Here is a 27,598-nt window from a genome sequence, read left to right as displayed (position 1 = left end):
GCAGCAGCAGCGTCCTTCACGAGCCTCCTCCACGGAGGTCGATCTTGACACCGCCGGTACCATTCACCCGCAAATCAAATCAACTCCACTGCGCACAAAGGCAAAGATCCCCCCCCCCCATATAGCCCTAACAGACTGTTGGGGCAAGTGCTGTTAGCGAGCAGCACCTATGAAGGCCGGCACGGCACACGAAGCTGAGTTGGGGTTTCCAGCAAAATCACTCCCGGCCGCTTTTGTCTCCCTCAGTGGCGATGTTCACACACCGCACCGTGGCACTCATTCGAGGCTGAGTCGACCACGCAAACACAAAAAACATGCACAAATACACAAACACAGAGAGAGAGAGAATCATTAAAAAACGCACGAAGTAAATTATTAAAAATCGTGATACAAATCGGAAGTCGCGTTTCCGACACGCGCAGCCTGCAGGCCAATCAGCGCGCGAGACGCAACTGCCTGGGCCCCGCGTGAGGGGGGGGGGCTTGTGAGGGGTGGGGCCTCGTGAGGGCGGGGGGGCCTTGAGGGGGGGGTCTCGTGAGGGGGGGGGGCCTTTTGAGGGGGGGGCTCTCGTGAGGGGTGGGGCCTTGTGAGGGGTGGGGCCTCTTGAGGGGGGGGGGACTTGTGAGGGGTGGGGCCTCGTGAGGGCGGGGGGGCCTTGAGGGGGAGGTCTCGTGAGCGGGGGGGGGGCCTTGTGATGGGGGGGGGGGCTCGTAAGGGGGGCCTTGTGAGGGGGGGGGGAGTTCGTCAAGGGGAGGGGCTCGTGAGGGGGGGGGGGCTCGTGAGGGGGGTCTCGTGAGGGGGGGGGCCTTGTGACGGGGGGTTGGGGGGGGCTCGTGAGGGGGTGGGCCTAGTGAGAGGGGGGGGGTCGTGAGGGGGGGCAAGTGGTGGGGGGGGGCTAGTGGTGGGGGGGGCTAGTGGTGGAGGGAGGGGGCCCTCGTGAGGGGGGGGGGCTCGTGAAGTGGGGGTCTTGTGAGGGGCGGGGGGCTTATGAGGGGGGTGTGGCTTGTGAGGGGGAGGGGCTTCGTGCTCTTTAAAGGGGGGGTGGAGGGGGCAGCGTCACGCTGCGTGTTATTGTGCTGCAGCTTCCGGCAACACAGCAAGCTGCTGCTGCTCCTGCTGCTGCTGCGCTGATTCTCTGTTATTGTTGTTCCGCGTGCTTCCTCGCGATAATAATTAACGTGAGTTCACAATCGTCATCGGCATCATATTTTTTGTGGCAGCCCTTTGTTGCAAGTAATCCACTGCTGGATGAAGGTCTCCTAGCCCATTTGTCCGTGTCATCATCGTCGTCATTGGTGGTGGTGGTGGTGGGGGTTGCTCACCACGCTGGTTCGATTGAAGAGTGGGTGAATATATTACTTGCAGTTTCACCTTCCGCTGTACAGGTGAGTGACTGCGTATCGCGATTAGCGCCACTTATGTCGGAAACGTTTCGAACACACACACACACACACAATGTACTGTATACATACGCAGATATATACTGTACCGTAGTACATACGCAGGATGTATTTCTTCCTGAATAATCCGCGTGACGTGAAGAAGGGACATTTGCCCGAAACGTCGTCTTATTATATATTCCAGATTAAAGCTGCAGCGTTATTGAGTTTGTAGATATGTTTACTGTACTGTACGTGAATTGTGAGCTTTGTGGGCTTTGCGACCATTGCGATGGGCCAGTTATATTCAGTCTCCATTCGAGTGTTACATAAACATACCTTGTCAGCGCCGACCAAATTACACGCCAATTTAGACCTTGTTGACCCTTCATACATCTAAAACGTTCATCCTACAAAGCCCCATCGCAAGGGGAGAAACACAAAGAAATAGACAAAAACACATTTATTTTTGTGGGTGCCCCTATTGAAACGGCTTTACGCCGTTGTGGACTTTAACACTCAATTTCCCTGTACACTAATACAGAGTAAGCCGTATGGGTTGACGGCTTTGCATAAACACGTGCACACATGACACTGCTGTACACGTATCCACAAGGCTTAGTTTATTGCTGATTTTTTAAAAGTATTATTTGAGTTTTTTCACAAAAAATGGCACGCGCGCACAGTTACCAAAGATGTAATTCGTTTGACAAAAGCTGCGTGCAGTCTCGTGCTGTATACAAACAAAACGAAGGCGAAGATATGAATATATCTCCCCCCCCTTACACAAACTGTGCTGATAGCGAGCGCCTATTAAGAACTAGGGGGTGGGTGGCCAGTTCTACACCCTGCCGCCTTTGTCTCCCCAATGGCGATGTTTATACACCAGCTTCTTTTGAGGCTGGGTCGATCTAGGGAAGGCCCAGGACCAGTTCAGATATTCGTCACTGGTGTTAGCCGTGAACGGGTATGGAGCTGTGGGGTCACCGGGTTCACAGTGCAGTCTGCTAACCACTGCGCCACCGCTCTCCACATACCCAAATAAACACACAACTCTAACGACAGCTACGCACATGAGCACGCACGCAAACATAACGCATGTCTACATTTATCGTTATGTAAAGCATACAAACACGTCTATGTACATACAATAATCAACATAGATGGACTTGTATAATAGACAAATATGAACACGTAAACACGTGCATTATAGACATCTTTGGATTTGTTTTACAATTTTCAAATAAATGCCATGAAAAGGGGACCATTGCGCGAAACGTCGCCTATTCTACATTTTATTTATTATACGTGCTTTCCTTTTTTTTGACCAATGTTATTGTCGAACACGTTAAGTTATTTATTGTTGTTATCATGCGTGCACATGCCCCATTGTGCCACAGACGGGCCCGTGTTTGTGTTTAGCATTGGCCAAACACATCTGCGTGGGGTTTTTATTTCTTTGCTGCAGGTGGTGTCAAGGAGGAGATGCCGTTCCTGGGACAAGACTGGCGTGCTCCTGGTGACAGCTGGTTCAAAACCCGCGCTGGATGGAAGCGATATAGCGAGCCCCAACTAAACGGCGGGATCGGCAGTATTGTCATCTCGGATCTCGGCGAAGACAACCGCTTGGATTCTTTGCACGCGTGAGACGATCTTCTTGCTCTCGTAAAAAAAATAAACACGATTTAAAAAAAAATTGTACCACGTAACTCCCACTGAGCTATATTTACAGGCAACGCTCGGGTTTTTGCGAGCTTTTGTTGTACGTTATTTTGGAATAACGCGGCACGCTTTGCCTTTAGAACTTTTATTGACGTGCGCGGGGCGACTTTCGGAATAACGTCATCCGCAACGCGACGAAGTATGCCACCCTAGCCTGGCACCACCACCCAGTGGCGTTGCCAGCAGCCAGTGCGATACGATAACTAGTGCGCTATACTCGCTGTGTGTACACCAGCGCCCTCCCTTTGTCTCTACAACGCAACTCCGGCGTAGTTACAAGTAAGTAATGCTGTATTTATTTTATTTCATAGGAAGTATATTAGAGTTTACATTTTTTTATATTATGTGTACATGTATTGTATTGCTATAGGCTAGGATAATAGAGGCGATTATGTCTGCGAGTGTGAGTGAAATGCCCTAACCTCCTCCTTTTCCATTATTTCTTATGGGAAAATTGCTTTTCACGAAAGGCAATTTTGAGATGCGCGTGCTATTCCAGGAACATATTTATCGCGTATGTCAAGGAGTGCCTGTAAAAAAATTTGAGAAGCTACCTGGACACAAATGATAGCTCAATGAAGTGGCCTATCATGTGGAAATGTATAGCAGCCAAATACTCTAAATGCACGCTGATTCTAAATGTGAGGGTTTATCTGCAAATAAATTCCGTGGCTGCCCGGCGCATTCTTTTACCGGCAGCTGTTATTGACTCAATCTCTCTGGCCCCTATATATGTGTACATGTGTGCCATGAACAAGGACCATTGCCCAAAACGTCACCCACTATAAATGATCTTCCTTATAGGGGGCTTTTGGTACCAAATACGTTGTTTTTTTGTTGTGGAACGTTTTCATCCTTAACGTGTTCCCGTGTTTTTGGAACGGTCGACCACTTTGGCAGAGTGGGATTGGCGCTACTACCCAGCAAGCCTTTCAAGATAAATAAGAAAGAGCCCCCCTACACTTAGAGGGGCGATGATGGGTGTTTTCAGGGATATTTTCCATTTGTTTTTATTGTAATCGAGGAGACTTGGATTGGACAAAGTGTCCACTGTAAAAAAAAAATTAAATTCTCACTTACAATTTTAGAGGTATGGGTAACATCGACAGGAAAAACAAACGCTCTCACTGCTGTAGTCTCTGGAAGCAATCTCAGATGACGTCAGTTCCAAGATGATGATAATGGCTTGGGAGGCCTTCATCCAGCAGTGGATAGGTCATGGCCGATGATGATGCTTATACTTGTTTGTACCCACATCTCACTTGGAACAAAACTTTAGGTCTCATTGATCTCTCACCTGCTTTTAAAACCATCACTGTTGTTTTTTTGTATTTTGTCAAATTAATAAAAAATATCTGTTATGCAGTCATTAGTGTTCAGATTGGGATCATCAACTCGCTACATTTGAAAACAACGTTTAATCACAGGTGGCTGAAATTCCCATTTGAATCCAGGGTCTTGGCAGTGCCAGCACGGCACTCTGATCTTGAATCCATTGCTCCACTTCTGTTATTATCATCATCTTCCATGGTCAGTCCACTGCTGGATGAAAGCCTCCGCAAGCATCCGCCACCACCTCTCGCGATCCTGCGATGTGACAATGCAGCCAGCAGCACCTGCGTATGAACCGATGGTCAAATTCCAGAAGGCGTCCTTTTCGTAACCTAGTCGCCGTTAGCACATTCTTTTTAATTAGCATTATAACTGATCGGATTCCCATGGGAATAGGTCGTAAAGTGGTGGTGCCGAGTGTTCGGTATCGGGGTGTTGAAGTCCCGCGTACCACAGGGGGATTGTTTTACAAATTGAAATTGCCCTCACTCAACGCTGGGAGAGGTCCTCTCGGCTTGCGCTCCTCGCGCCAGCTCGGTTTCATCTCATGCATGATTGAAGGCCATTGTCAGCAGTCATATAAGGAAGGTGGGAGTCGTAGCATCAGTTTGTGTGTGCGTGGCACATACGTACCGGAGTGTTCACGTGTATGCATGTGTCCAGGCGAGTGGGGTGCGGTAGTGTAGCGGTTAGTGTGCCACGCTACGAACCTTATGACGTGGGTTTGATTCCCGCTCACGGCCAAAACCAGGTGGCGATTATCTGAACTGGTCCTGGGCCTTACCGAGGTTGATTCGGCCTCAAATAAGTACCTGGTGTGGTGTGTAAACATCGCCACTAGGGACACAAAGGCGGCCAAGCGTAGTACTGGCCACCCACCCCCTCGTGTGCCGTGCCGGCCTTCATAGGTGTTCGCTAACAGCACTTACTCCAGCAGTCTGTTAAGGTTATATGGGGGATCTTTGTGTTTGGGGAGTGGTAGTGTAGCGGTTAGCGCGATGTGCTACGAATCTGGCTACTTGAGTTCAATTTCCGCTCACGGCCAACATCAGTGATGATTATCTGAACCAGTCCTGGGCTTCCCCTAGGTCGACTCATCTTTAAATGAGTACAAGATACGATATGTAAACATCGCCGCTAAGGAGACGAAGGCGTTTGGCAGTAGTGTTGGCCGCCCATCCCCTCGTGTGCTGTGCCGGCCTTCATAGGTGCTTGCTAACAGCACTTGCCCCAATGGTCAGTTTAGGCTATACGGGGCATCTTTGTCTTTTTTGTCCGGGCGAGTTGGCTGAGCGGGAGCGTCGTGGCTTGCACGCCGAGTTACGAACCTGGTGGCTCAAGTTTAATTCCAGGCTACGGCGGCTGAGATGAGTGGTGATTATCTGAACCGGTCCTGGGTCTTCCATGAGTTTGACTCGACCTTAAATGAGCACCTGGTGTGGTGTATTCACATTAGTGCTGGGGAGATTAAGGTGGCCAGACACTGTTACAGTCGCACCACCCTGTCGTCGTGTGCCTTTCCAACCTTTGCATTTGTGCAGTGTGTAAAAGTAGATTTTCATACGGATAGTTTTGCTTGTTCAGCAGCCATGCTTTAAACGTTTTCCCCTTTGCTCGTTCAAAGTCAGACGTTTACAAAATGTCGAGTTTTAGTTGGGAAGGTTTTCTTTTATTTTTTCAAATAATTATCTTGCGTTGCTGGATTGAAAATAAAGCGAGGAGGGAGGAGAGGTGTGGGCGATGTTTTTTTTTTACGTTGGAATAACGATGTGGGGGTGTGCGCCACCACGTTTTTCTCAAGCCGTGAATGTAAGCAGAATTTAGCAATCTCCAGCCTGCTATGCACATGCATTTAGTCGCACACGCTACAATGGTATTAATCGAGAGGTGTGCCCTGGTTTCTGTAGGGGGCCTCCTCGTGGCTGTGTCTGATTGCCAGAACAAGTACCACTAACTGATGGTCGTGAGGTTTCTTCTGTTCACGATTAGTCAGCCACCCGCCCAGGGTTCTTCCTATTTATTTTAATTTCCTGTCGATGTTTCATATCACTCACGTGATTGTTGGCGTTGTTGCACGATATTCTCCATCAAAGACACTCCGGTACCCTTTTCGGTGAAATTTGCACCCACATCAAGCTACCACAGTGATCTTGCTATCATAGCCACTTGTGATCTGGAGATAGAAATGCTTGAAGAAAATTATTGGTAGCATATGCCACCCTATGTGATAATGATCGGTAGTTTTTGGACCAAATTGAGCCACATTTAGAGACATGCGTTTCGACTATTTAAATTATTTTGCTGATATAAATGGCCAAATGATGAGCCGCTTTGTTCAGCTATCGTTTGTGGCCAGGTCGCTTTTGAACAATAAGTAACGCCTCGGTGGGCTTTGCCTGGTAGGATGGGGATTGTTTAATTTAATTTGTACGAGTTTGGGTGATTTCTTTATCTTTCTTGTACTTTTCATGCCTATCGTGTTTTTGTATTGTTTGTTGTTGTAATATTCTTACTTGCCCCTACTACCATCTGTGAAAAAGCGCTCTTTTGCTCATAGGATTCCTCCAGTATAAATAAATTATTCTGATTGAGCCAACGGTTCCGTGATGTCTCTTCACCCCCTTGTGCCCCACTCCGCCTGCTCCATCCGCTCCACCTTGACCCTGGCACATCGCAACCCGGGCTCGTCGTGAAGGAGTGACGGTGTGGACAAGGAGAACGAGCGTCGCGACTGCATCAACGCAGCCAAGAAGCGGCGGAAGGAGAACGCCAACAACAACGTCCGCACGCAATGTACGCTCGAGCGAGCCCCGAGCCGGTGCAGAGGCCGTTACCACCAATGTTTGGTGATTGAATGAGCAATCGCATCTAGAACGGCGATTTCTACGGGTTTTTTTTTCCGTATCAAAAATTGGCAGGAACTTGAACGCGATTTATGCCATCACGCGATTTACTCTCTCGTGCCACACCCAGCATCGTGAACAGATACCCGCACCATTTTACGCGGCATTATTTGCATCACTGTACCATATTACTTTATTGTTTAATGTGGTGTACTGGTGTTTAGGTATTTTTGTTAAATATCTGTAATATCGTGGTTGAAAAATGGTTCTTGATGTAACCCACGTCACCCTAGCAGAAGAGGCGGTGTTGTTGCATCCGTCTGGGTGGGTTAATTGAATGTGTGTATGTATGTTGTTGAACTTCTTTCGCACCATACGTAGCCAACCGTGCTAATTGGAGGTGCGGATCTCCTGGTTACATAACGGAAACGGCGTTGATAGCAGTGACGATAACTGCGATGCTAACAAACGATTAGCTCGGTCGTGATGCAACATCATATTTCCACATTGCGGTGATTTGAAATTGTTTTGCAGACTTCCATAAGGACAAGTGGATTTATGTTCACAAAGGGAGCACCAAGGAGGTGAGATTTGCGATGCTGGTTTCTTCGTACGTGCATGCCAGTATATCGCCAGTCGTGGGCAGTGCCGCCGGTTTATGAGTAGAGTTGGGGGGGGGTATCTGAGGCGAAGTGGGGGGCATGAGGGGGCAGGGAAGTTGGGGCCAGGGAGCTGAGGCAAAGGGGATGCCACATATATTCAAGAGGAAATAATCTGCCTTTGCTCTGTGGAAGAGTTGTAGATGAGGGGGTGGGACACGGGGTGGCTGAGTGTAGCTGTGTGGATAAACTGTAGCTGAGGAAGATGGGACACGCGGTGGCTTAGTTGAACAAGCAAATGATGCGAGTGAATCTCTGCTTCAGTTTCTGTTTGTATTTTTGCCTACCCCCTTGGCAAGGCCATTTATAATGATAAATAAATATCTATTTCCGACGGCGCCCATGCTATTTTAACTGTAAAATGTTATCACTCGTAATACTTTGCTATCAAAGAAATATATAAAATTGCCTTGCACCTCTGCTTGTTGGGACAACGGCCGAGTTGATCTACGCGTGGGGTGGGGAGATCCTTGTCTTTGTGTTTTTCCGGCAGCGCCACGGCTACTGCACGCTGGGGGAGGCGTTCAATCGCCTGGACTTCTCCAGCGCCATCCAGGACACCCGCAGGTTCCACTACGTTGTGCGGGTGAGTCGTGCCCCCGATGAAAACTCACCTCTTCAGGCGGTGGAGGGAAGGGCGGGGGAGTGATGCATGTACGTTGAACTTCTTTTGCGCTGTACGTAGCCAACCGTGCTAACCGGAGGTGCAGAGGGGGAAAGGACAACTTGACCCATAATTCCATACAGTCTAATGCCATACAGATTATCACGGTTGGCTACGTGCGGTGCGAAAGAAGTTCAACATATATACACAGATGCGTATACGTAATCTGTCATTTACAACCCAGAGTCGGTGATGCAAATTCCACAATCCTATGACGAGGCAGCGCACTGAATATACTGCCGAAGTGTGAGCCAACTATATATTTTCATCGCTACCTTGTAACAGAAACGCATTCTTGTACAAAACCGTACGTAGCCAACCGTGCCAATCGGAGGTGCGATTAGCACGGTTGCTACATTGTGGGTGGAGAGGGCGGGGGGGAGGTGTGGAGTGAAGAGGTGGAGTATTTAACATTTAAAAGTATCGAAACCATCTGCTGCTCCTGAGGTTTATGGAAAGACCGTCCCATAATGATGGAGCCAGACAGCAAGAGGAACGCCAGCCCGCCCGCCCAATGTCAATACCAGCGCCGGGTGTGACTGAGGTGGCTGAGCCTGCATGGTCTTGAATCTATTTCAGCCGCTCTTGTGCGGTGCCAAACTGAATAAGCCGCTCGCCATCCACAGCACTTGCTCTGACAGTTTACAAGGCGAGACAGGATCGCTGCTGTCTTTGGGCAAAGTGCTGTCTCCGCAGCAGTGACCACAGTGAGTCTTAACCTGCTTTTATTGGCTCGTTTATGAATGCTGACCCGTAAGCCCGGAGTTACTCAACCCTCTCCGTATGTTTTAATTTATTGTGAAAAAAGCAAGGGTTTTATTTTTCCTGCGGGTTTGTGTGTGTGCGCGTGTCGTTGTATATATATGTGTGTGTGTGTATTTGTAAAGACAGAAACCCCCATATAGCCTTAAGAGACTGTTGGGGAAAGTGCTGTTAGCAAGCACCTATGAAGGCCGGTACGGTACACGAGGAAGTGGGTGGCTAGCACCGAGCCTGGCCACCTTTGTCTCTCTAGTGGCCTTAATTTAATTTAAGGCTGAGTCGACCTTTGGGAGGCCCAGGACCAGTTCAGATAATTGTCACCGTTTTTGGTCGTGAGCGGGAATCCAACTCTGTTTGCCGGCTCCTCACTTGTGTACGGACACACTTGTGTTGACGGAATGCGTGTTGTATGATCTGACGGACGTACACATGCGCACACATGCACACGCATGACACGGGCGTGTGCAGCTGAGAAGCATCGCCCCCTCGGGGGAAGGCTGGGAACCGTGTGACCTGTGGCCGTGTTTGCTTTTCTGAAATTCCCACGTTCCTCCGTACAATGCGGGTTCCCGACGACGCCCTCCGCGCGGAATCACCAGCACTGCCGCATCTCTCCCACCCACTCTGCTGCTGCTTCTCCTCCACCTCCTCCCGTTCCCACTCGACGTGCTCCCAGCAGCACAGCTGCGTCGCTTCGCCGCTACGAACCCAGCGTTTCCCCGCTTGGGTCGGCCGCGGTGTAGCGGTGCAAATGAAATTGTCGTGCGATATTCGCTCGTTCGTTTAGGGTTCTGTCCGTAGACAGTCGTGTGGCCCGTGTATTGAAGTTTGCTGAACCAGGTGAGAACTCGAGAGACCAGGATGAGTCTCATTTGCAAGTGTTAACTGACCTGGGCTACCACAGTAACTAAAGCAATGATATAAAAACAAGTACAACAACGAGGCAAATTGAAATCGGAGCAAAAAAACCAAATGCCCATTTTCCCCCGTCCGCGATGCTCTGCATTCCACTGCTCTCTCCGTCTGTCGGTTACGTCGTTCCTCATCAAACGTCGTCTGGCGTCGCCGTTTCTTTTCCTTCCCCTTGGTCTCCTCGGAAATAATCTTCTCTCGATCACTTTCAGTAAAACGTTCCCTCTCACTACCGCTCGCTCGGTCACCTTCAGCAAACCGTTCCCTGTATGTATGTATGTTGAACTTCCTTCACACCGTGCATAACCAACTGTGCTAATTGGAAGTTCCCTGTCGTGCCATTCCAGAACTGCGATGATTGTATCGCCCGTTTTGTGATAATATCATTGCCTCATTACATTTTTCAGAAACAAAAATGTATGGTTATTTCCTGACAATATGAAAAGAATAATCTCACTATCCAAAGTTATAAATATTTAGCAATTATCTATAACAGTGTTTTGCTAAATGTTTTCCGGACTAACTAAGAGCAGGGAAATAAAAAAAACGTTATGATTTTCCTAATTGAAATTATTTATTCCTCGTGTACCTGACAGAATACACGCGCTATAAGGCAGCGGTTCTAAGACTCGCGGCAAAATTCTTTTCTGTGTACTCCAGTTTATAAGGTTGAATGTTCACCCGTTACTGGAAGTCCAGCAATACACAAACGATACGATAAACGTTTCGAACACGTTTACAAGGAAACATCATGAACATACGATGTCAACGGTATTGAACAAACATCCCAATGCTTAGTGTGCTTTCACATGCCTCAATTGGGATCGCACACAGCAGCAGTATTGTCCAAACGACTGTGACAACTTGGCAGGACCCTCCTGAAAGAGAGTCTTGAGACTCTGTGAGGCTTTCCTGGCTAAACAGGCATAGTAGTAGGTTTAACACGTAGGCTTTCGCGACCGATATCCATAATAGAGGTTTTTGGGTTCGATCGCATGAATATAAATATGTCGTTAAGAGCGAAACGGGAGGATTTCTCCACAACTCTGGCTGTCGCCTGATGATGCTCGTTAAAATTATTGGTGAAACGTTGTACCCCGGTTTACTCTCCAACACACCGGTGTGCCGTACTAGTAATTACGTGACAAACCTTACTAATTGGCTGGTAGCGGGTTTAACGACACTGTTATATTTACGCGATCTAACCCAAAAACCACCTATGGGTAGTAGTAGTAGTAATAAAAATGCGTCGCGCCTGTTGCAATAAACTGTTGCTGCATTATAAAATATGGGCGCTTGAGGCTGTTTGATAAGCTCGGCAAGCGCGGAGTATGCAAAAGTTTCCAAATATTTTTTGTTTAATGCGCATTACGAAAATATGTACCCGTGCGTGGCACTGTACACTCACTCCCCAGACATTCCCACACTTTCCCGCAAAACAGTCGTGAGATTTTCTGCGTAATTTTCAATGTTATTTTTTTCAGCGTGTGTGTGTATATACAGTGTGGTGAGCGGTAGTGTAGCGGTTCACGCGCTGCGCTACGAACCCGGCGACGCGAGTTCAATTCCCGCGCACGGCCACCAACGCCAGTGACGATTATCTGAGCCGGTTCTGGGCCTCCCCTAGGTCACCTCGGCCTCAAAACGAGTGCCTGATGCAGTGTGTAAATATTGCCACGAGGGAGACATTTGCGGCCAGGCGTGGTGTTGGCCACCCTCTTGTGCCGTGCCGGCCTTCATAGACGCTTTGATCAATGATTAAAACATACAAATGGGTGTGTAAAATAAGATGACAAGTGGGAGTGCTCTCTGTTAATATCTTTCTCTCAAGGATGTAAAGCGTTACACCAACACTTTGGTGCGAGTTAAATTAAAAACGAGAATAAAAAAGCGACGTTTAAACGGGACATATTATACATCGTTTATATGAATTACGTAAATCTACAGCCTTTTGTCAATCCACTGCTGGCTGAAGGCGACCCCCCCACTCTGTCAACCACGTGGGGAAGGGCTGTGGGGGTGGGGGGCATTTGACCATACTTCACCACGTTTGATCGGTACAGGTGGGTAAAGGGGGGCCCAAGACTGAATTGTCAGACATCACTCGCCGCCGTTAACTGTGGCCGGGGAATCGAACTTGGGTCGTCGGGTTCATGACACAGTGCGACAACCACCGCACCACCGCTTCACCCCTTGCCATGAATTCTATTATTATTTACTTACCTGGGATAGACCCCCCATCTGGACGTATTGGCCCTGTGCCTTTCAGTCACTTTGGGGACTCTCGGTACGGATTCAGATATCACTTGACGAGAATGTTAACCGAGAAAAAAAACACTTTGACATTCATTCTAGATTTGAAGCTTTCGTGACTGCAAGGAATCATATTCTTAGGTTTCTTCGGTAAAGTCACGTAGGTAAAACATCTAAATTAATGAAAATAAAATAAAACAAAAATCACGACGTTTCGGAGGCAACACAAGTCTCCGTCATCAGGTGGGACCGTCACAGCCGAATTAGCTGCACTTGATGCACTTGATGCAGCTAATTCGGCTGTGACGGTCCCACCTGATGACGGAGACTTGTGTTGCCTCCGAAACGTCGTGATTTTTGTTTTATTTTATTTTATTTTCATTAATTTTGATTTTTTACCTACGTGACTTTACCGAAAAAAACTAAGAATACTTTGACATTCACTTCATCTCGGGATTTATAGTGGGGCGGGGGTGTGGGAGAGATTGGGGGTAGTGGGGGTTGGTGAGAAGTGGCGTTGGGAGAGGGGGGCAGGGTTTTGGGGGGGGAGGGGGGATGCGTGGGGGGGGAGGCAAATTGGGGGGGGGGGGGTCTGGTTTGAGGCCCGGGATGCACCGCGCACGCTCCGCTCGTGATTCTGTGGCGCCAGGGCAGGGGGGGGGGGTGCGTTCCGCGCCGTTTGCCTCCGAAAATATTGCCTCAAAATTGTTCGGTCAATCGAAGATGTACATTTATTTTTTTCCTAAGTGAAATAACACCGGGCAAGTTAAGTGCTTGGCGGGTTTATTTACATCCCGTTTCGGGCGCCTGACGAGAGTTGGTATTTGTTGTTTTTGCGCGGCGTTGCAATTTATGAATTTTGATATTCTCGATAGGCGTGGATATTTCACGAGGGAAATGCACGGGATGACGGCGACTGATAAGTTGCGCAAAAGAAGCGCGGAGAGATGCGCGCTTGGAAATCGCGCCGAGGAGACGGGAGGACGAACACGTGGGTCGGAGAGAGACACACGCTGGTTAATGACATAATTCACACCGGTGAGAAGCATCGGTGGGTTTGGGCGGGACACGCTGCGGCAGGAATGGACGATGGCTGATGGGCAAGAACGAGAATAATGGAGCGGCAGCCAGGGAACGGAACGCGTTCGAAAGGGCAGCTTCCCGAGGAGATGGAGCGACGAAATTGGTTTGCGTGGAGGGGTGCTGGGTGGATTGTTAGGTCGCAGGATCGTGGGAGGTGGTGGCGGTGGCTTGAGGCGGCCTTCATCCAGCAGTGGATTGACAGTGGCTGAAGATGATACATTTTTGTAAACATTGTGTGTGCTAATAATGTAAAGTATTGTATTCAGTTGGGTTAGAGCGTTGTTATTCAGTGTTTACAATGCGGGTAGGCAAGTGGTGAGGTGGGTATGTTGATTGGTAAGTAGGCAGTCAAGCAGTTGTGTAGGTAGGTAAGTGCTGAGGTGGCTAGATATGTAAACACGTGGTTATATGAGTAATATTATAGTTACATGTCGTGGGTATATGGGTGGTAGGTATGTATGTGGGTAAGTCGATAAGTAGGCGATGGATAGGGTAAGTACGTTGGTATGTGGGTAGTTAGGTATATTGGTAAACAGGTAGGTATGTGGGTAGATGAGGTATGTGGATAGATATGTAGGTAGGTCGGCATGATGCCTGCATGACAAGGGAGTTAAATGTGAAATGACAAGTGGACAAACACATGGAACAACGATGCACTGCTATGAAAGATGCACCCACGTGAAGCGCACAGCACAGCAGCAGACTTTCACGGGTTTCACATTCAGGGCATCGTTGTTTATTGAGCTCAACCCAAGCCAACAACCAAGCCCTGACCTCTCTACCAAAACTACTCACCCCTCTACCCTCCCCTCCTTCCAATACCTCCTCCTTCCACTCATTCATCTACCTCCTTATTCCACTCACTCAACCACCCCTCTACCCGCCCCCCCCTCCTTCCACTCATCAAATTTTCCTCCTTCCCACAACAACACCCATGACTCCCCTGACCCTCTGCGACCGGCCGCCCTTCCGCTCCCCTGTCCAATGTCCAATCCCACAGCCGTCCAGTTCTCTTCCCCAGGAGAGAATGGGGGTGGGGGTTGTGCGGTGGGGGGGGGGATGCTGTGGGGTGGGGGTGTTCTTTATTTTTATCGTTAACGTACCAGCGTTGCTCGGGGAGGTTTGGGAACACGCGGCGGCTCTGTAGAGCACACGTGGGAACGGGGGAGCGTGGAGCGCGGGAGCGTGCACCGCCGCCACCGCCGCCGGGTTATTTTTGCGGAGGCGGTTGGCAGTTTGCGTTCGCGTCACGCCGATAGCGGCGGTCGATTTGTCGGTGCGCCCCGCTGACCCTGTGCCCATTCTGCCGATCCGGCGGTTGAAGTCCTAGCGGTGTGCGTGGTATGCAGCGCAGTGGCTCGGCGGTTGGGCGAGCAGCTCTCAATCGTAAATGTTGTGAGTTTAATTCCTGGTCAGGGGTGGGGGTTGAGTTGGCTTGTCCTCCTTCCGGGGTCGATAACATTATTGCCGCTTTATGGGGAAGCGAACGATGGTTGTGCTAGGAGCAGACTTGCCCCCCCCCTGCCATAGGCATGTGGAACTTCCACCACTGGCCCAATGCTGCAAATGCAACCACGGGAACCACCTCGGTGCTCATCAGAGCAGGAAATCACTTCGACTTTTGAGTGGCTAAATAGATAGACCTTTGTTAATTGGCTTCAGAAGTAGTTGTGTGACCTCATCTTCTGTGGCCCACTCCACAGCACGTCGAGTTGCACTGTTAGCTGCAAGAATCCCACACCGTGTACGTCTCTTCGTCCCATCACGTTGAGAATGTAATCGGTGCGAGCAAGAAAAAGTGTGGCAGAAATATTTTATTGCAAAAGCCTTCTTTTGCCAGGAAGTGGTTGTCATGGAAGCCATGTCATCCTGACAAATTATCCGACGTTGCATATTTCATAACTCCCACTGCAATGACCCCCCCCGCCCACCGTACAGCCTTAACAGACTGTTGGGGCAAGTGCTGTTAGCGAGCAACACCTATGAAGGACGGCACGGCACACGAGGGGGCGGTGTAGCCAACGCCACGTCCAAGCCGCCTTTGTCTCCCCAGTGGTGATGTTTACACACCGCACCGGGTGCTGATTTCAGACAGAGTCAACCTAGTGGAGGCCCGGATACACGACACGAGACGCTGGTCGGGGCAGGGATCGCGTTCGCCTCTCATTGCAGAGGTTCACAGTTCGGTTCCACTGCCCGCCCTGATTAATACGATAACAACAATAATAACAAAGATCCCCTGGCACAATTCGCAAGAGTGGGCGATCCTGTGTCGGCGGCGTCAGGGTTAAAATTTGCCAACTTAAAAATTACACCGTAAATGACCAAATCGGGGTCACACACAGCAACAATCATTGCCACCCCCCCCCCCCCCCCCTTACTGGCTGGCAGACGAACGCCCCCGGTTCACGTTTGCAAACGAGACTCCGGGTCGGTCTCTCTCCTGCTCTCAGCTGGTGGTTAAACAGAATCGACGTGGAACATGGTTGGCATAGAGAAGAGTGTTCATTTTTTTTTCACCTCTCGCCGTTTGTGTCCCCGGCCCCCAGCTGCTGCAGCTGATCGCGGACACGCAGCTGACATCGCTGAGCGGGGTGGCTCAGACCAACTACTTCAGCATCCTGGAGAGAGTTGTCTGCAAAGGTGCTTCACTCGGTGGCGGCGGCAGCAGCACTCGCACGCACAAACACTAAGACAAAGATAGACCCCCCCCCCCCATATAGTCTGTAATAGACTGTTGGGGCAAGTGCTGTTCGTTGAGCACCTATGAAGGCCGGCCACTGTGGCACACGAGCGCACACACACACACACAGGCTTGCGCCATCGCGCGGGAGTGCATGCGCATGTGTGTGAGAGTGTGCTGTGTGTTATGGGGAGCGGTAGTGCAGCAGTTGGCATGCTGGGCTACAAACCCGGCGACCCGAGTTCGATTCCTGCTCACGGCCAACACCGGTGACGATTATCTGAACCGGTCCTGGGCCTCCCCTAGTTCGACTCGGACTCAAATGAGTACCTGGTGCGATGTGCAAACGTTTCCACGAGCACGGTTTGCTACGTATGGTGCGAAAGAAGTTCAACATGCATACATAAAAAAGGCGGCCGGACGTGCGTGTGGTGCTGGCCACCAACCCCCTCGTGTGCCGCGCTGGCCGGCGTAGGTAATGCTGGCTAACAACACTTTCCCCATTGGCGTCCCGTTCATTTGAAAATGAAGGTCCAGGAATTGCCGTTCAACCGAAATTGGAGTCTACAGACGACTCGCGCCGATGATCCCGTCAATAGGTGCCGCTCGCCAACGGCACTTGCCGCAAAAAGCCCCCGCCAAAGGCTGCACGGTGAATCTTTGTCTTTGTGCGCGGCAGTGGTGGATGACCAACACAGCGTGCGCCCGATCCGCGAGCTGCTCTCCGGCCTGTGTTCGTCGGTGGCGCGCCTCGTGTGCGGCGTGGGCAAGTCGCCCCTCGTGGGCAACGTGAACACCTGGACCCGCCGCCTCGACACCATCCTGCTGTGGCAGCGTCTGCTGTGCGGCCTGCAGATCAGCCGCGTGCGTTCACACCACCGACGCCGCCGCCCACGTGTCTGTTAAATCGTCTCGGTTGAAAACTCGCTTCTTTCTTGAGGACTCCTTTTGTTGTGTTTAGTTTGTTGTCCTTGGCCCACGCACACAATTAGCACTGTTGGGTACGTACGGTGCAAAGGAAGTTCAACATACATACACACTACACTATACACTACTATATACTACCCTGGTATACACTACAATACACTAGAATACACTATAATACACTATAATACACTATACACCAGAGGTGGGACAAAGTCATTGTTATGCAAGTCCAAGTCGAGTCGCAAGTCATCAAATTCATGACTCGAGTCTGACTCGAGTCCAAGTCACATGACTCGAGTCCACATCTCATAGGTGGGACAAAGTCATTGTTATGCAAGTCCAAGTCGAGTCGCAAGTCATCAAATTCATGACTCGAGTCTGACTCGAGTCCAAGTCACATGACTCGAGTCCACACCTCTGCTATACACTACAATACACTACACTATACACTACTATATACTACCCTGGTATACAATACACTACTATACTAAATTGAAAACTAATTTCTTGAACTGCTTGTTCTATTCTTGAGTCTTACGCAAGCGGTCATCTTCAGGAAAAGTTTTTCTGAAGACGACCACTTGCGTTGCGATCGAAACGTCGTCGTTTTCTGTTATTTTTGATGATTTTCTTTGAACCTATCTACGCGACTTTACCGAAACACCCAAGAATATGAATTCCTGCAGTCACAAGATTTAACTGCTTGTTATGTTTAGTTTGTTGTCCTTACCCCGCACCTCCGATTACCAAAGTTGGCTACGTACTGTGCGAAAGAAGTTCAACCTACGTACGTATATAATTATCGCGCGCATCTATGCCGTCAACGAGCGGCGAGCCCGCCCCGAGATTCAAACTGCGGAGTGACCTGCCCATGCCTATCCGTAGTATGATTTTGAAGGCACATCCTGGAGCTGTTGTAAATGATGGAGCAGATAAGCGTCCGAGTTATCGGCTCGGAAGGCAGCACCTCTCGTGATTTCAAGAGCTCGTAAGCGATTGGCACCTCATTCATTAAAGTCGGTGGCGCGATCTTAGAGTTCTACGGACAAACATGAAAACAACAAATGTGCATACCGATTTCCTACTTGTAATTGTAGTTCCTCCATGCCAATTCACCTTAAAGTCTTCGCTCGGTTGAAGTGACGATTCCGATGCGGTCGTCGGAATGACCAGTGTTCCTGACGGGGACTTGCCAATGCTTGCCGTGTGGCGGCCATTAGCGGTCCCGTTCATTTAAAATGGGAGCCCTAGGATTTGCCATTCAAACGAATGGGAATCTACGGACAACTCTTGGGCCGCTGATATCATCCATTCATCCGTTTGGAAGAATGGTATCAACGGCCTGGCAGTGGAAGAGGGGCATTCGTTCTCTTAGCCACCCAGAATCGCGCATCGTTGGGAACACCGGCATCGCAGCGGTCCGACCCTCTCCGCTCCTCCCCGCCTCTCTTTCTCGCCCCCCACTTCTCCGTGCCGGAACCAGAGAGGCGACGAGGGGCTGACGCTGAGCGACCTCCCGCCACACACACAGCTCTCCATCCTGCAGCGCCTGGACGACGGGCGGGACATCGTGAGCCTGGGTCGCGTCACCGCCACGCTGCACTCGCTGAGCGAGGACCGCATGCTCTGGCGCACGCTCTGCCGATACCACTTCACCGACAAGCAGGTACGGGCGGCACAGCCTGCATCCTGCTTTCGATGTACGTGTGTACGTATGTTGAACTTCTTTCGCACCGTACGTAGCCAACCATGCTAATCGGAGGTGCGGGGGAAGAACAACAAACAAAAAAGTGTTTTTTAGAGTAAGTTTTCAATCGAGATTTCAAAGTGTACAGCTCCAGTGGCTTCCTAATATTGGGAGGAAGAGCATTTCCAGATGGCCGCCTAAGCGTGTCTGAACGCCCGCGTTGCAGTGACCGTCTTTGTTTGATGGCCAGCCACAAGCCGTCTTTCTTTCCCTCTCTTCCGTCGGCCGTCGCGGAATGCTAAGAGAACTTAGCTCTTCAGCTTGTTTAAGGCTACACAAGTGGTGGGTCTTTTGTGTTTGTCTTATACGTGTGTGTGTGTGTTACGTGTGCTGTAGGACCGGTTGTGTTGCGGTTAGCATGCTGCGTTACCAACCCTCCTCACTGCCAACGCCAGTGACAATAATCTGAACTCGTCCTGGGCCTCCCCTAGGTCGACTCAGCCTCAAATGAGTACCTGGTGCGGTGTGTAAACATTGGTGCTCGGGAAACAAAGGCGGCCGGGCGTGGTGCTGGCCACCCATCCTCTCGTGTGCCGTCCCAGGCCTTCATAGATGCCACTCGCTTAACAGCACTTGCTCCTACAGTCTGTTAAGGCTACACGGGAGGGGACGTTTATCCTCATTTGCGTGCGCGTGGTTGCGTCTGTTGCGACTGACCGGCAGTTCTGCCGGCATCTGGTGGTGCGCGAGGGCGGCTCGGCCGACTGGAAGGCGACGTACTTCACCCTGCAGAAGCTGTACCCGCGTCGCGAGCAGTATGCCGACAGCCTTCAGTTCTGCCGCCACTGCAGCATTCTCTTCTGGAAGGTACCGGCGTGGTGGTCGGCAGCAGGAGCCTGTGGCCAGGCCTAGCAGGGGCGCCGTTCACAGCCCCTGATATTGTCAGTCCACTATCCTTTAAATCGGTTTATTTAGCGAACGCTTTTACACGTGACTTTTACACAGAGCACTAGATACGCAAGAAAAATAATTCGTGAATAAGTGCGTTTGCAATGTTCTCTTGTGAGTGGACGTCAGCCCATGTAGCCACACGGCCATGTGACGGCCTCCTCCTCTCAGCACGTGAGTATATTGGACCTTGACGTGCGCCAATATTGAATGTAATAAGAAAAAAATTGTTATTGCAACTCAACGCGAGCCCGGTACAGTACACTGATAACAGAATAGGGCAGGGATGAGTGGGGAGCAGAAACTCCGAGAACAGTAGCCCGAGGAGTTTGGGGGCAACAGGGCCCTGTGAAGGGGGGAGAATTGGGCCACGTGTAGGCGACCATGAAGATTTCCATGGGGGAGAGGAAAGGGGTAAGGGTGAACGGTGAGCTCGAATGATCCGTGCGTGCTGCACTGCGATCTGCATTCTCAAAGCGTCTATTTTTTGACAGCGCGACCGTATTTGAAGACGCGAATGTGCCCACGCAAAGAGTTTTTTTGAATCGGTATGGGGAATGGTGGGTAGAATTTCACTGACCAGGGAGCGAATTGAGATGACATTTATGGCGTCGGCGCGAGTGAAGTCACGTTACGGATGTGAGAATAGGGATGGAACGTCATCCCTATTCTCACATCCGTAACGATCGATCATTTTCTTCGTTTAAAAACCATCCGAAGGCGCATTTCTCCAGCTCGACATTTAACCACCGAGTCTCCCTGGAACCACGCAACGCCATCTGACACTTGACGTCGGCTCCGCATCTCAGAATTGTGTCTTAGGTCCGCAACATTGTGCAGGTTATAAATTGCATTATTATTATTAGGGAGAGATGGAGTCGGCCGTAGACAGGGGAGAAAAGGAAAGTCTGGAGTCTGGAGTTTTGAACGGTGGAGGGGTCTCGGCAGTGGAGATGGCGAGAGCAAGGGAACTCATATGCAGTGCTTTTTGTAAATTTAAAGCGTAGGTTTTGTGCGGGACGTATTATGCGATTCATAATTGACACTTGGGTTAGGCGACGTAACGATCTGGCCAATTTCTGTGTCGTAAGTCCCTCTCATCAACTGACACATCCAAACAAACTAAATTGTCCCATGGTGTACACGCATTTGACGACGAGCCAATTATTGTTTCTGAAGTTCGCCGGGATGGTGAAGACTAAATGTAACGAGTAAAGTTATCGATTAGATGGTTGTGAGAATTGCCCTTCAACTTACCGGCGAGCTCAAACAATGACCATTTGGCACGTTGTTAAACGCTTGCACACGTGACAATTCAATTTATTTGGCTGTGTCGGGAGGTGCAGGATCTTCCTAACGACTTTCCGTAAATGACGAGACAACCCCTCGCAGCAGAGCACTGAGCATGCAACGTGCAACGGGAATTATAGACAGCGGAAGCAGCAGCAGGGCAGGGGTGATCTCCCACCGAGCAAAGGCCGACTGAGGTTGACCGACGGAAGACCTTTGGTCACAAATGCAATCGTGGAACTTTCTCCTCGCGTCATGATCCTTTTTGAAATGCAAGCTACTAATGCCCGTCTCTCCTCCCCTCGGCACTTCACAGGACTATCCCCTGGCTGTCGTGTGGGAGGTACAATGCTGTCCTTTCTCCTTTACGATCATTTCACCCGTTGCTGTTCAATATGGAGACATGTCGTCTCCGTGTGTTAGCATCATCACTTTATATTTTGAATTTCACATCATTACTTTTTTCGCCTCCCCGCCCGCCCCCACGTCTTTTTCTCATCGGATCTTAAAGCCACCGGTGTATTTGTGACGCATCCATTCCGTAGATGGGACACCGCGGTGCACACCACCCACCCCTGCCCTTTTGCCGGACTCCATGGTGCTTTTAATGGGCAACGAAGACGAAAGAACCCCCCCCCCAAATAAAAAATAATAATTCTTCCATAATACGGGGGGGGGGGGGGTTTGGTTTAGATCGCGTAAATAAATGTGTCGTTAAATATATAAATGTGTCTAACCTCCCCAAAAAAACCTGTATTATGGATGATATTGGTCGCGAAAGCGACCAATATCAACTCTTATTCTGATCGTCATAGACAGCGAATGCTCGCGTGCGCTCCGGAAACAGACAGACGTCCGCTGGAGCTAACGCAGCTAAAGACGGGGCCGGTTTCAGTCCCCCCACCGTGCCGGTGTGACCAGCGTCGCCAGACCTTTAGAGGTGTTCGTCCAGGGGTGAAGACGAGATTGCAGGTCGCTCGTCTCCTGTGCAGCAGTCGTGGGATCTGGTGCACCGCGTTGGTGTGCCCTGTGCGGTGACAGCCGTGTCTACGATAGCTTCCTGATCTTGAGTTTGAGAAACACGCCCAACTTGCCTGCAGGAACCGCTGATTAAAAGCCTGCATGTGGTTTTATCACTCAGCACCAAACGTGGCTAATGCCACACCATGCACGATAGAGGCAGCTCGTATCTTGGAGCAACACACGTAGGTTCTGTGTGCGTCGGGAGTGTCCGACTTAAAAGTTGGCAGCCCCGGTAATGAGAGGACTCTTAAAGTGACTTTCACGCACTCTCAAGTGATGTTAGTTTGCTGTGGAATGGGGTACCGCTTAATACACCAATGCGGTAACCGTATTACAGTGCACGTGAAAGTCGCTTGCAATTCACGGGCACGGCACTCGTGGCCTGCCTGCAAATGCACATTTTTTACGACGGTTGCCGAGCACAGGGCCCAAAATGCCCAGAACGCCAAACGGGACCGCAACCGACAGCACAATTAAAGTTGCATCTTCAACATAGGAGCCGTTTCCTTTTTTTTGTCCTTGTCACGCGCAGTCGGATTTACCCCGCGTCGCCGTCGCGTTACATGTGCTTACCAATGCATGCGTCACTCACCGCTTCACAACACCCCTTTTCCACTGTCACAGCCAAGCCGTGCCAGGGCCGTGTTGAGCCAGGCTGGTGCGGGTCAGGGGGTTGATGGGGTTGTTTTTCCACAGCACAAAACGAGAACCGATCCATTATGGTGATGTCACACGCGAAATGCGAGTGACGTCAAGAAACACGTAGGTCGGCGATGGGCAACCCTAGACTAGTCAGTTGCCACATGAGTGGCCCTCCTTCAACTCAGTGGGCCGCAAGCTTGACATTGTGCTTGTGCACTCATCATGACCCCACGCATCAACCTTAGACACTCTTAGACCAGGCCACCATGATGGGCCTGGTGCCCACCACCTGCAGCCCGCAGGTTGCCCACCAATGACATAGATGATGCGTCGAGGCTGTGTTCGACTTGTACTGACCGACCCTGGCCCTGCTTGGCCCCAGAGTTAGATTATGATGTTTTGCGAGGCCAGTGTATCACGGTTTGGTTCTGACACGGCTTGGTAAACAGGCAGTGGAAAAACACCTGTGCTGTGCTGGCCCTGTGTGCTGGCTGAGCTCGAATGTGCCAGTGGAAAAGCGGTGATAAAATCCGCGAACATAGAAATTACTTTGCAGCAGAGAATGTCATGGATATTGGATGTCTGTCTTTCCTCTTCCTTTGTCGTTCTATAACAAATAATAATAATAATTTGCAGCCTTTTGTCAATCCACTGCTGGATAAAAGCCTCACCACGCCATGTCGGTAATTGTGGTTGATCGACCGTACTTCACCACACTGGTCAGTGCGGGTTGGTGAAGGGGGTCACCCAGGAACCAGTTAAGATTTAACTTTCCACCGTCAGCTCACCGGGTTCATGCCATCGCTTCTCACCACCCCCACACCCCATCATGAGTATAATTATTGCTTATTTAACCGGGATAAACTCAGCCTCTGTCCTTCATAGCCCTGTGCCTCCCCGTCACTTGGGGGACACTAATTGGACAGCAGTGTTATTGTTATTCCTGCAATTTGGCTGTCGGCTCCGGTTGCGCGGAGCGAGGGATCTTCCCGACGCGTCACCTCATGTGCCGCCGCGTGTCTCAGCACAGACCGGCACGTGGGAACCTTTCCGTGCGGTAGCCGCCAGATCTGCTTTTTGTCTCACAAGACGCTCAATAACATTGCAGACCGTTGTTGCAGCGTGATGAAATGTGTTTCTGACGTGGGGTTGTTTTTTTAAATCAATATATATTTTTCATAGTTCTCCATTTGTTCTATTGGTGTCACGATTCAAAGTATCCACTCGGGTCTGTCGCAGAGCAGGGAAACCTCTTCGTTTTGAGGAAGCAGATATCACAGAGCCACTGTTGAATACCCTTTAAGTGACCTCTGGTCCACACACAGCAGCGGGTAGCACTTTCCCACTCGCTCTACATATGACAGTAAATGTTGATCGCATGGTAGTTAAACCAATATTTGTATTCTGAGAGGTTGAATTTAGGTGACTGGGCTGAGATTACTATAGTTGTGAACCCAGGTTAATCACAGGCAGTTGCCTGGAATCGAACCCAGGCCCTCAGCAGTGTCAGCTCAGTGCCCTTGACCCCTGAGCAACCTGGCCACCTCGGGTGCTGTTTTAATTTTAAAGAGACTTGGACAGCCATTTTATGGGCAGCCATTTTTGAGTGGCTGGTCTCAACCCAGTTACTGATTATTGCGCAAGCACTGATTTATTAAATTTGAGCATCTCTATAGCGGGGTGCGTGGGAAAGCGCAGCCCCCCTTAAGTGCGGATGAGAGGCCCACTTGGATGGATCTCGAAAGTAGTTCTGTAAAATCTGCTTCTGCGGGCCATATTCTAGCACATGGAGCGATGCACTCCTTCGCCAGTGTTCCAAATTGGCACTTTATCTCACGACGTTGTTCATATTACACTCGATTACCCACAAAAGCCTCGGTGCATCTCAAGGCTTCTTCAGGAGGGGTCCTGCTAAGTTTTTGCAGTAGCGGCGTGACGATGACCCCCATGTGTTTTCCCAATTGAGTAATTCGCTGTGTCGTCTCTACATTTTCGACAGTGACGCCGGCAAATAATCGCTCACTCCACTTTGAATGGCATCGCTGGGTCTTAAACATCCACGACATAGCAGGCGGTCGTGCTTGTTGATAATCAATAGGCCTGCAGTATTAACCAGGGGGCGGTCTTCTGGATTGGAACCACGAACCTCTGCCACTAGCGCCATCACAATGTAAATATGAAGGCACGGGGGGGGTGGTGGAGAAATATTTGGAACGCACAATTATGAAACGTTCCTCCACTGCGCGTGCGCGTGTTTTTGCAGGACACCGGACACCCGTGTTCTGCCAACGACCCCGAAACCTCCTTCATCTCCGTGTCGCCGCAGGACTTCATGAAGCTCTTCCGATACTAGCGGGCTGCAGGGCACTCCGCGGCACACGCGCGCTTGGCCAACCAAGCACGTGTCGCCGCGCAGACGCAGACGCGCGCACCAACTCGAACTCGCATTTGTACACACACAGAGACAAAGACACCCACCCCTCCTCCGCCCCACCCGTACAGTGTAGACTGTTGGGCCAAATGCTGTGAGCGAGCACCTATGCAGGCCACGTACCCAAACCCTTATGCATACATACTTTGGCGAGCATGCACAAAGACAAAAATGCCCCCATACCGCCCTGACAGACTGTTAGGAGGACCAGTGGTGTTAGCGAGCACCTATGAAGGCCAACACGGCGCACGAGGGGGTGGGTGGCCAGCACCACGCCCAACCGCCTTGGTCTCCCTAGTGATGTTTTCACACCGCACCAGGTACTCATTTGAGGCTGGGTCGACCTAGGGGAGGCCCAGGGCCGGTTCAGATAATCGTCACTGGTGTCGACCGTGAGTGGGAATCGAACTTGGGTCGTCGGGTTTGTAGCGCAGTGCGCTAACCGCTACACCACCGCTCCCCACACCAGTACACACACATACAGATGCACACATACGCGCGCTCGCTAGGATTGGCAGCACCAACGCATTACAATTTGGGGGGCTATGGTGGGAGGCTGGGGGGCAGGGGCGAGCGCATAACACGTATGCTAACTAGTATTGCACACGTGGTTATATGCTTCGCAGTTTCATATGACTTTGTACATTGCCCCTAAAACACGGGGTCTTATCCGGTGTAATTTTGTTTTGAGGACAGAATCATTGACATATTGCTTGCAAACTCCAACACAGGTGTTCGGATTCGTGGCCAGTCGGTGGCTTTAATTTCTTTTCACCGATTAAGTTCTACAGCATTGGTAGGCTGGCTTGGAGTCGGAACAGTCGGTGTTAGTCACTACCGCTAGAGTTACAGGTTTCCCTTGCTTTGTGCGGTAGCAGATGCATTCCAAAAAAAAGGGCACAGGAAGCGAAACTGCACGAGGGGACTGCTTTCCTGCGGCGATACGTCCGACCGTATAGTCGCGTATGCTTAAATTCAAACCACGTATAACGAATTTTGGGTAGAAATAGGTTGGCCGCATGTACAGTGCAAAATCACACAAACCGAACCCGCATCGAGCAAGGGAAACCTGTACATGGTACACTTAGCCAACACGTTCCTTCGGAGTGGGCAGGTAGGAACTTGGTTGGACAGCGCATTCGTGCGATCCGTGTCACGCGGCGCAAGCTGCGTGGGGCGGCGCGTCACGTGGTGCTGAGCCCGCCCGAAACGCTCTGAAATACAAATCGAGGGCGTGGCTATGCACGACAGACAGACAGACAAATAATCCCTGGTGGGCAGTGTAGAACTGTTGTTCCTACCTGTACAAGTAATCTCTTATTGTACCCTATAGTCCTATAATCCTATGAACAGGTTTAGGGTGTATACTACGGCGCGATGGACGTGCTCTGCTGAAAGATTTCCCGGAACGGCATTCCGGACTGCTGTGGCTGTAATCGAAACCCCTTTAGCTCGTAAACATGGACACGTGCACGCACACACACCTCGACATGCTCATCCAGTGCTATTTTTCTATCAAGTTGAAACTTTCATTTCTGGAAATAAGCTCCTTGTATACCCCACCTTGTGAAGAGGCGGAGTTACCTACGCGGGCAGTTAAAGCCCGGCCCCGTGTCTTCAGCGCACGTTCGCAGCATTTCATTCGTCACTCAAGAGGTACTTTTGTATTTTTTGTTTCGACGGTAACGCAGCTACCGAGCAGTACGACGTGCAAAGGCTGTTTGGGGTCCATTTTTTGTTTGTTCCAGACACCTGATCGGAAGGCTTGTTCGCAGCTTGGATTTAGCCACCCCGCGTTGATGGATTCTGATTGGTCGGCTCTGGCTCTGCGAAGATTCCCGATTTTGGCCGAAACTTTCCTCAGCCGGGTCCGCACCTCAGCGCTCGGTTTGTGCAACGCAATCGCCCCCCCCCCCCCCCCGCAACCGCTTTTGTCCGTGTCTGCGCGAGTAGTTGCGCAGCGAGGAAATGAACGGGCGTGTGTGGCGCTGTAACCGGCCAATCACGATTCGCGAATGCGTTGCACGGTGAGGAAATGCGTCACGACAAATCGCTGAGCAGATCGACACTTGGAGGGGGTCGAGTCCGTCTCTACTGTGAGCAACCGGTTGTGCTACTGCTCGCAACTGGTTGCACAGACGTGGATACATTTAATATTAAGCTCGGAAGACCCCGATGAGCTACGGGGATCTTTTTTTTCACAGCTGCCCTGCCCAAAGCTACTCGGCAATGGCGTAACATTGCAGGGGAAGTTACACAGCTAGATCTAATAAAGGATCGGAAACTTGAACAAAACAAAAGGATGATGTGTGGGAAAACAAATAATGGCAGTAACAAAATAAAATTCGACAAAGGATG

The 27,598-nt window shown here is 50.4% G+C and overlaps 1 protein-coding gene across 2 annotated transcripts; it reads left to right on the top strand.

Moving 5' to 3' along the window:
• Positions 1-1,053: 1,053 nt before the first annotated feature.
• Positions 1,054-27,598, top strand: LOC144938512 (F-box only protein 32-like). Of its 2 annotated transcripts, XM_078866394.1 has the most exons (11): positions 1,054-1,385; positions 2,848-3,022; positions 7,129-7,226; positions 7,811-7,860; positions 8,429-8,521; positions 16,159-16,252; positions 16,972-17,156; positions 18,703-18,885; positions 19,630-19,773; positions 21,461-21,487; positions 25,073-27,598. In XM_078866394.1, exons 2-11 carry the CDS (start codon positions 2,865-2,867, stop codon positions 25,160-25,162), a joined length of 1,122 nt encoding a protein of 373 aa, XP_078722520.1. In that variant the 5' UTR covers positions 1,054-1,385; positions 2,848-2,864; the 3' UTR covers positions 25,163-27,598. The 2 variants fall into 2 exon arrangements, with proteins under 2 accessions (XP_078722520.1, XP_078722521.1); XM_078866395.1 differs by lacking the exon at positions 21,461-21,487.

The sequence above is a fragment of the Lampetra fluviatilis genome, chromosome 22, assembly GCF_964198595.1.
Source record: "Lampetra fluviatilis chromosome 22, kcLamFluv1.1, whole genome shotgun sequence".
In the NCBI taxonomy this organism is placed as follows: Eukaryota; Metazoa; Chordata; class Hyperoartia; order Petromyzontiformes; family Petromyzontidae; genus Lampetra; species Lampetra fluviatilis.
This window is presented reverse-complemented; position numbering and strand designations above follow the sequence as displayed.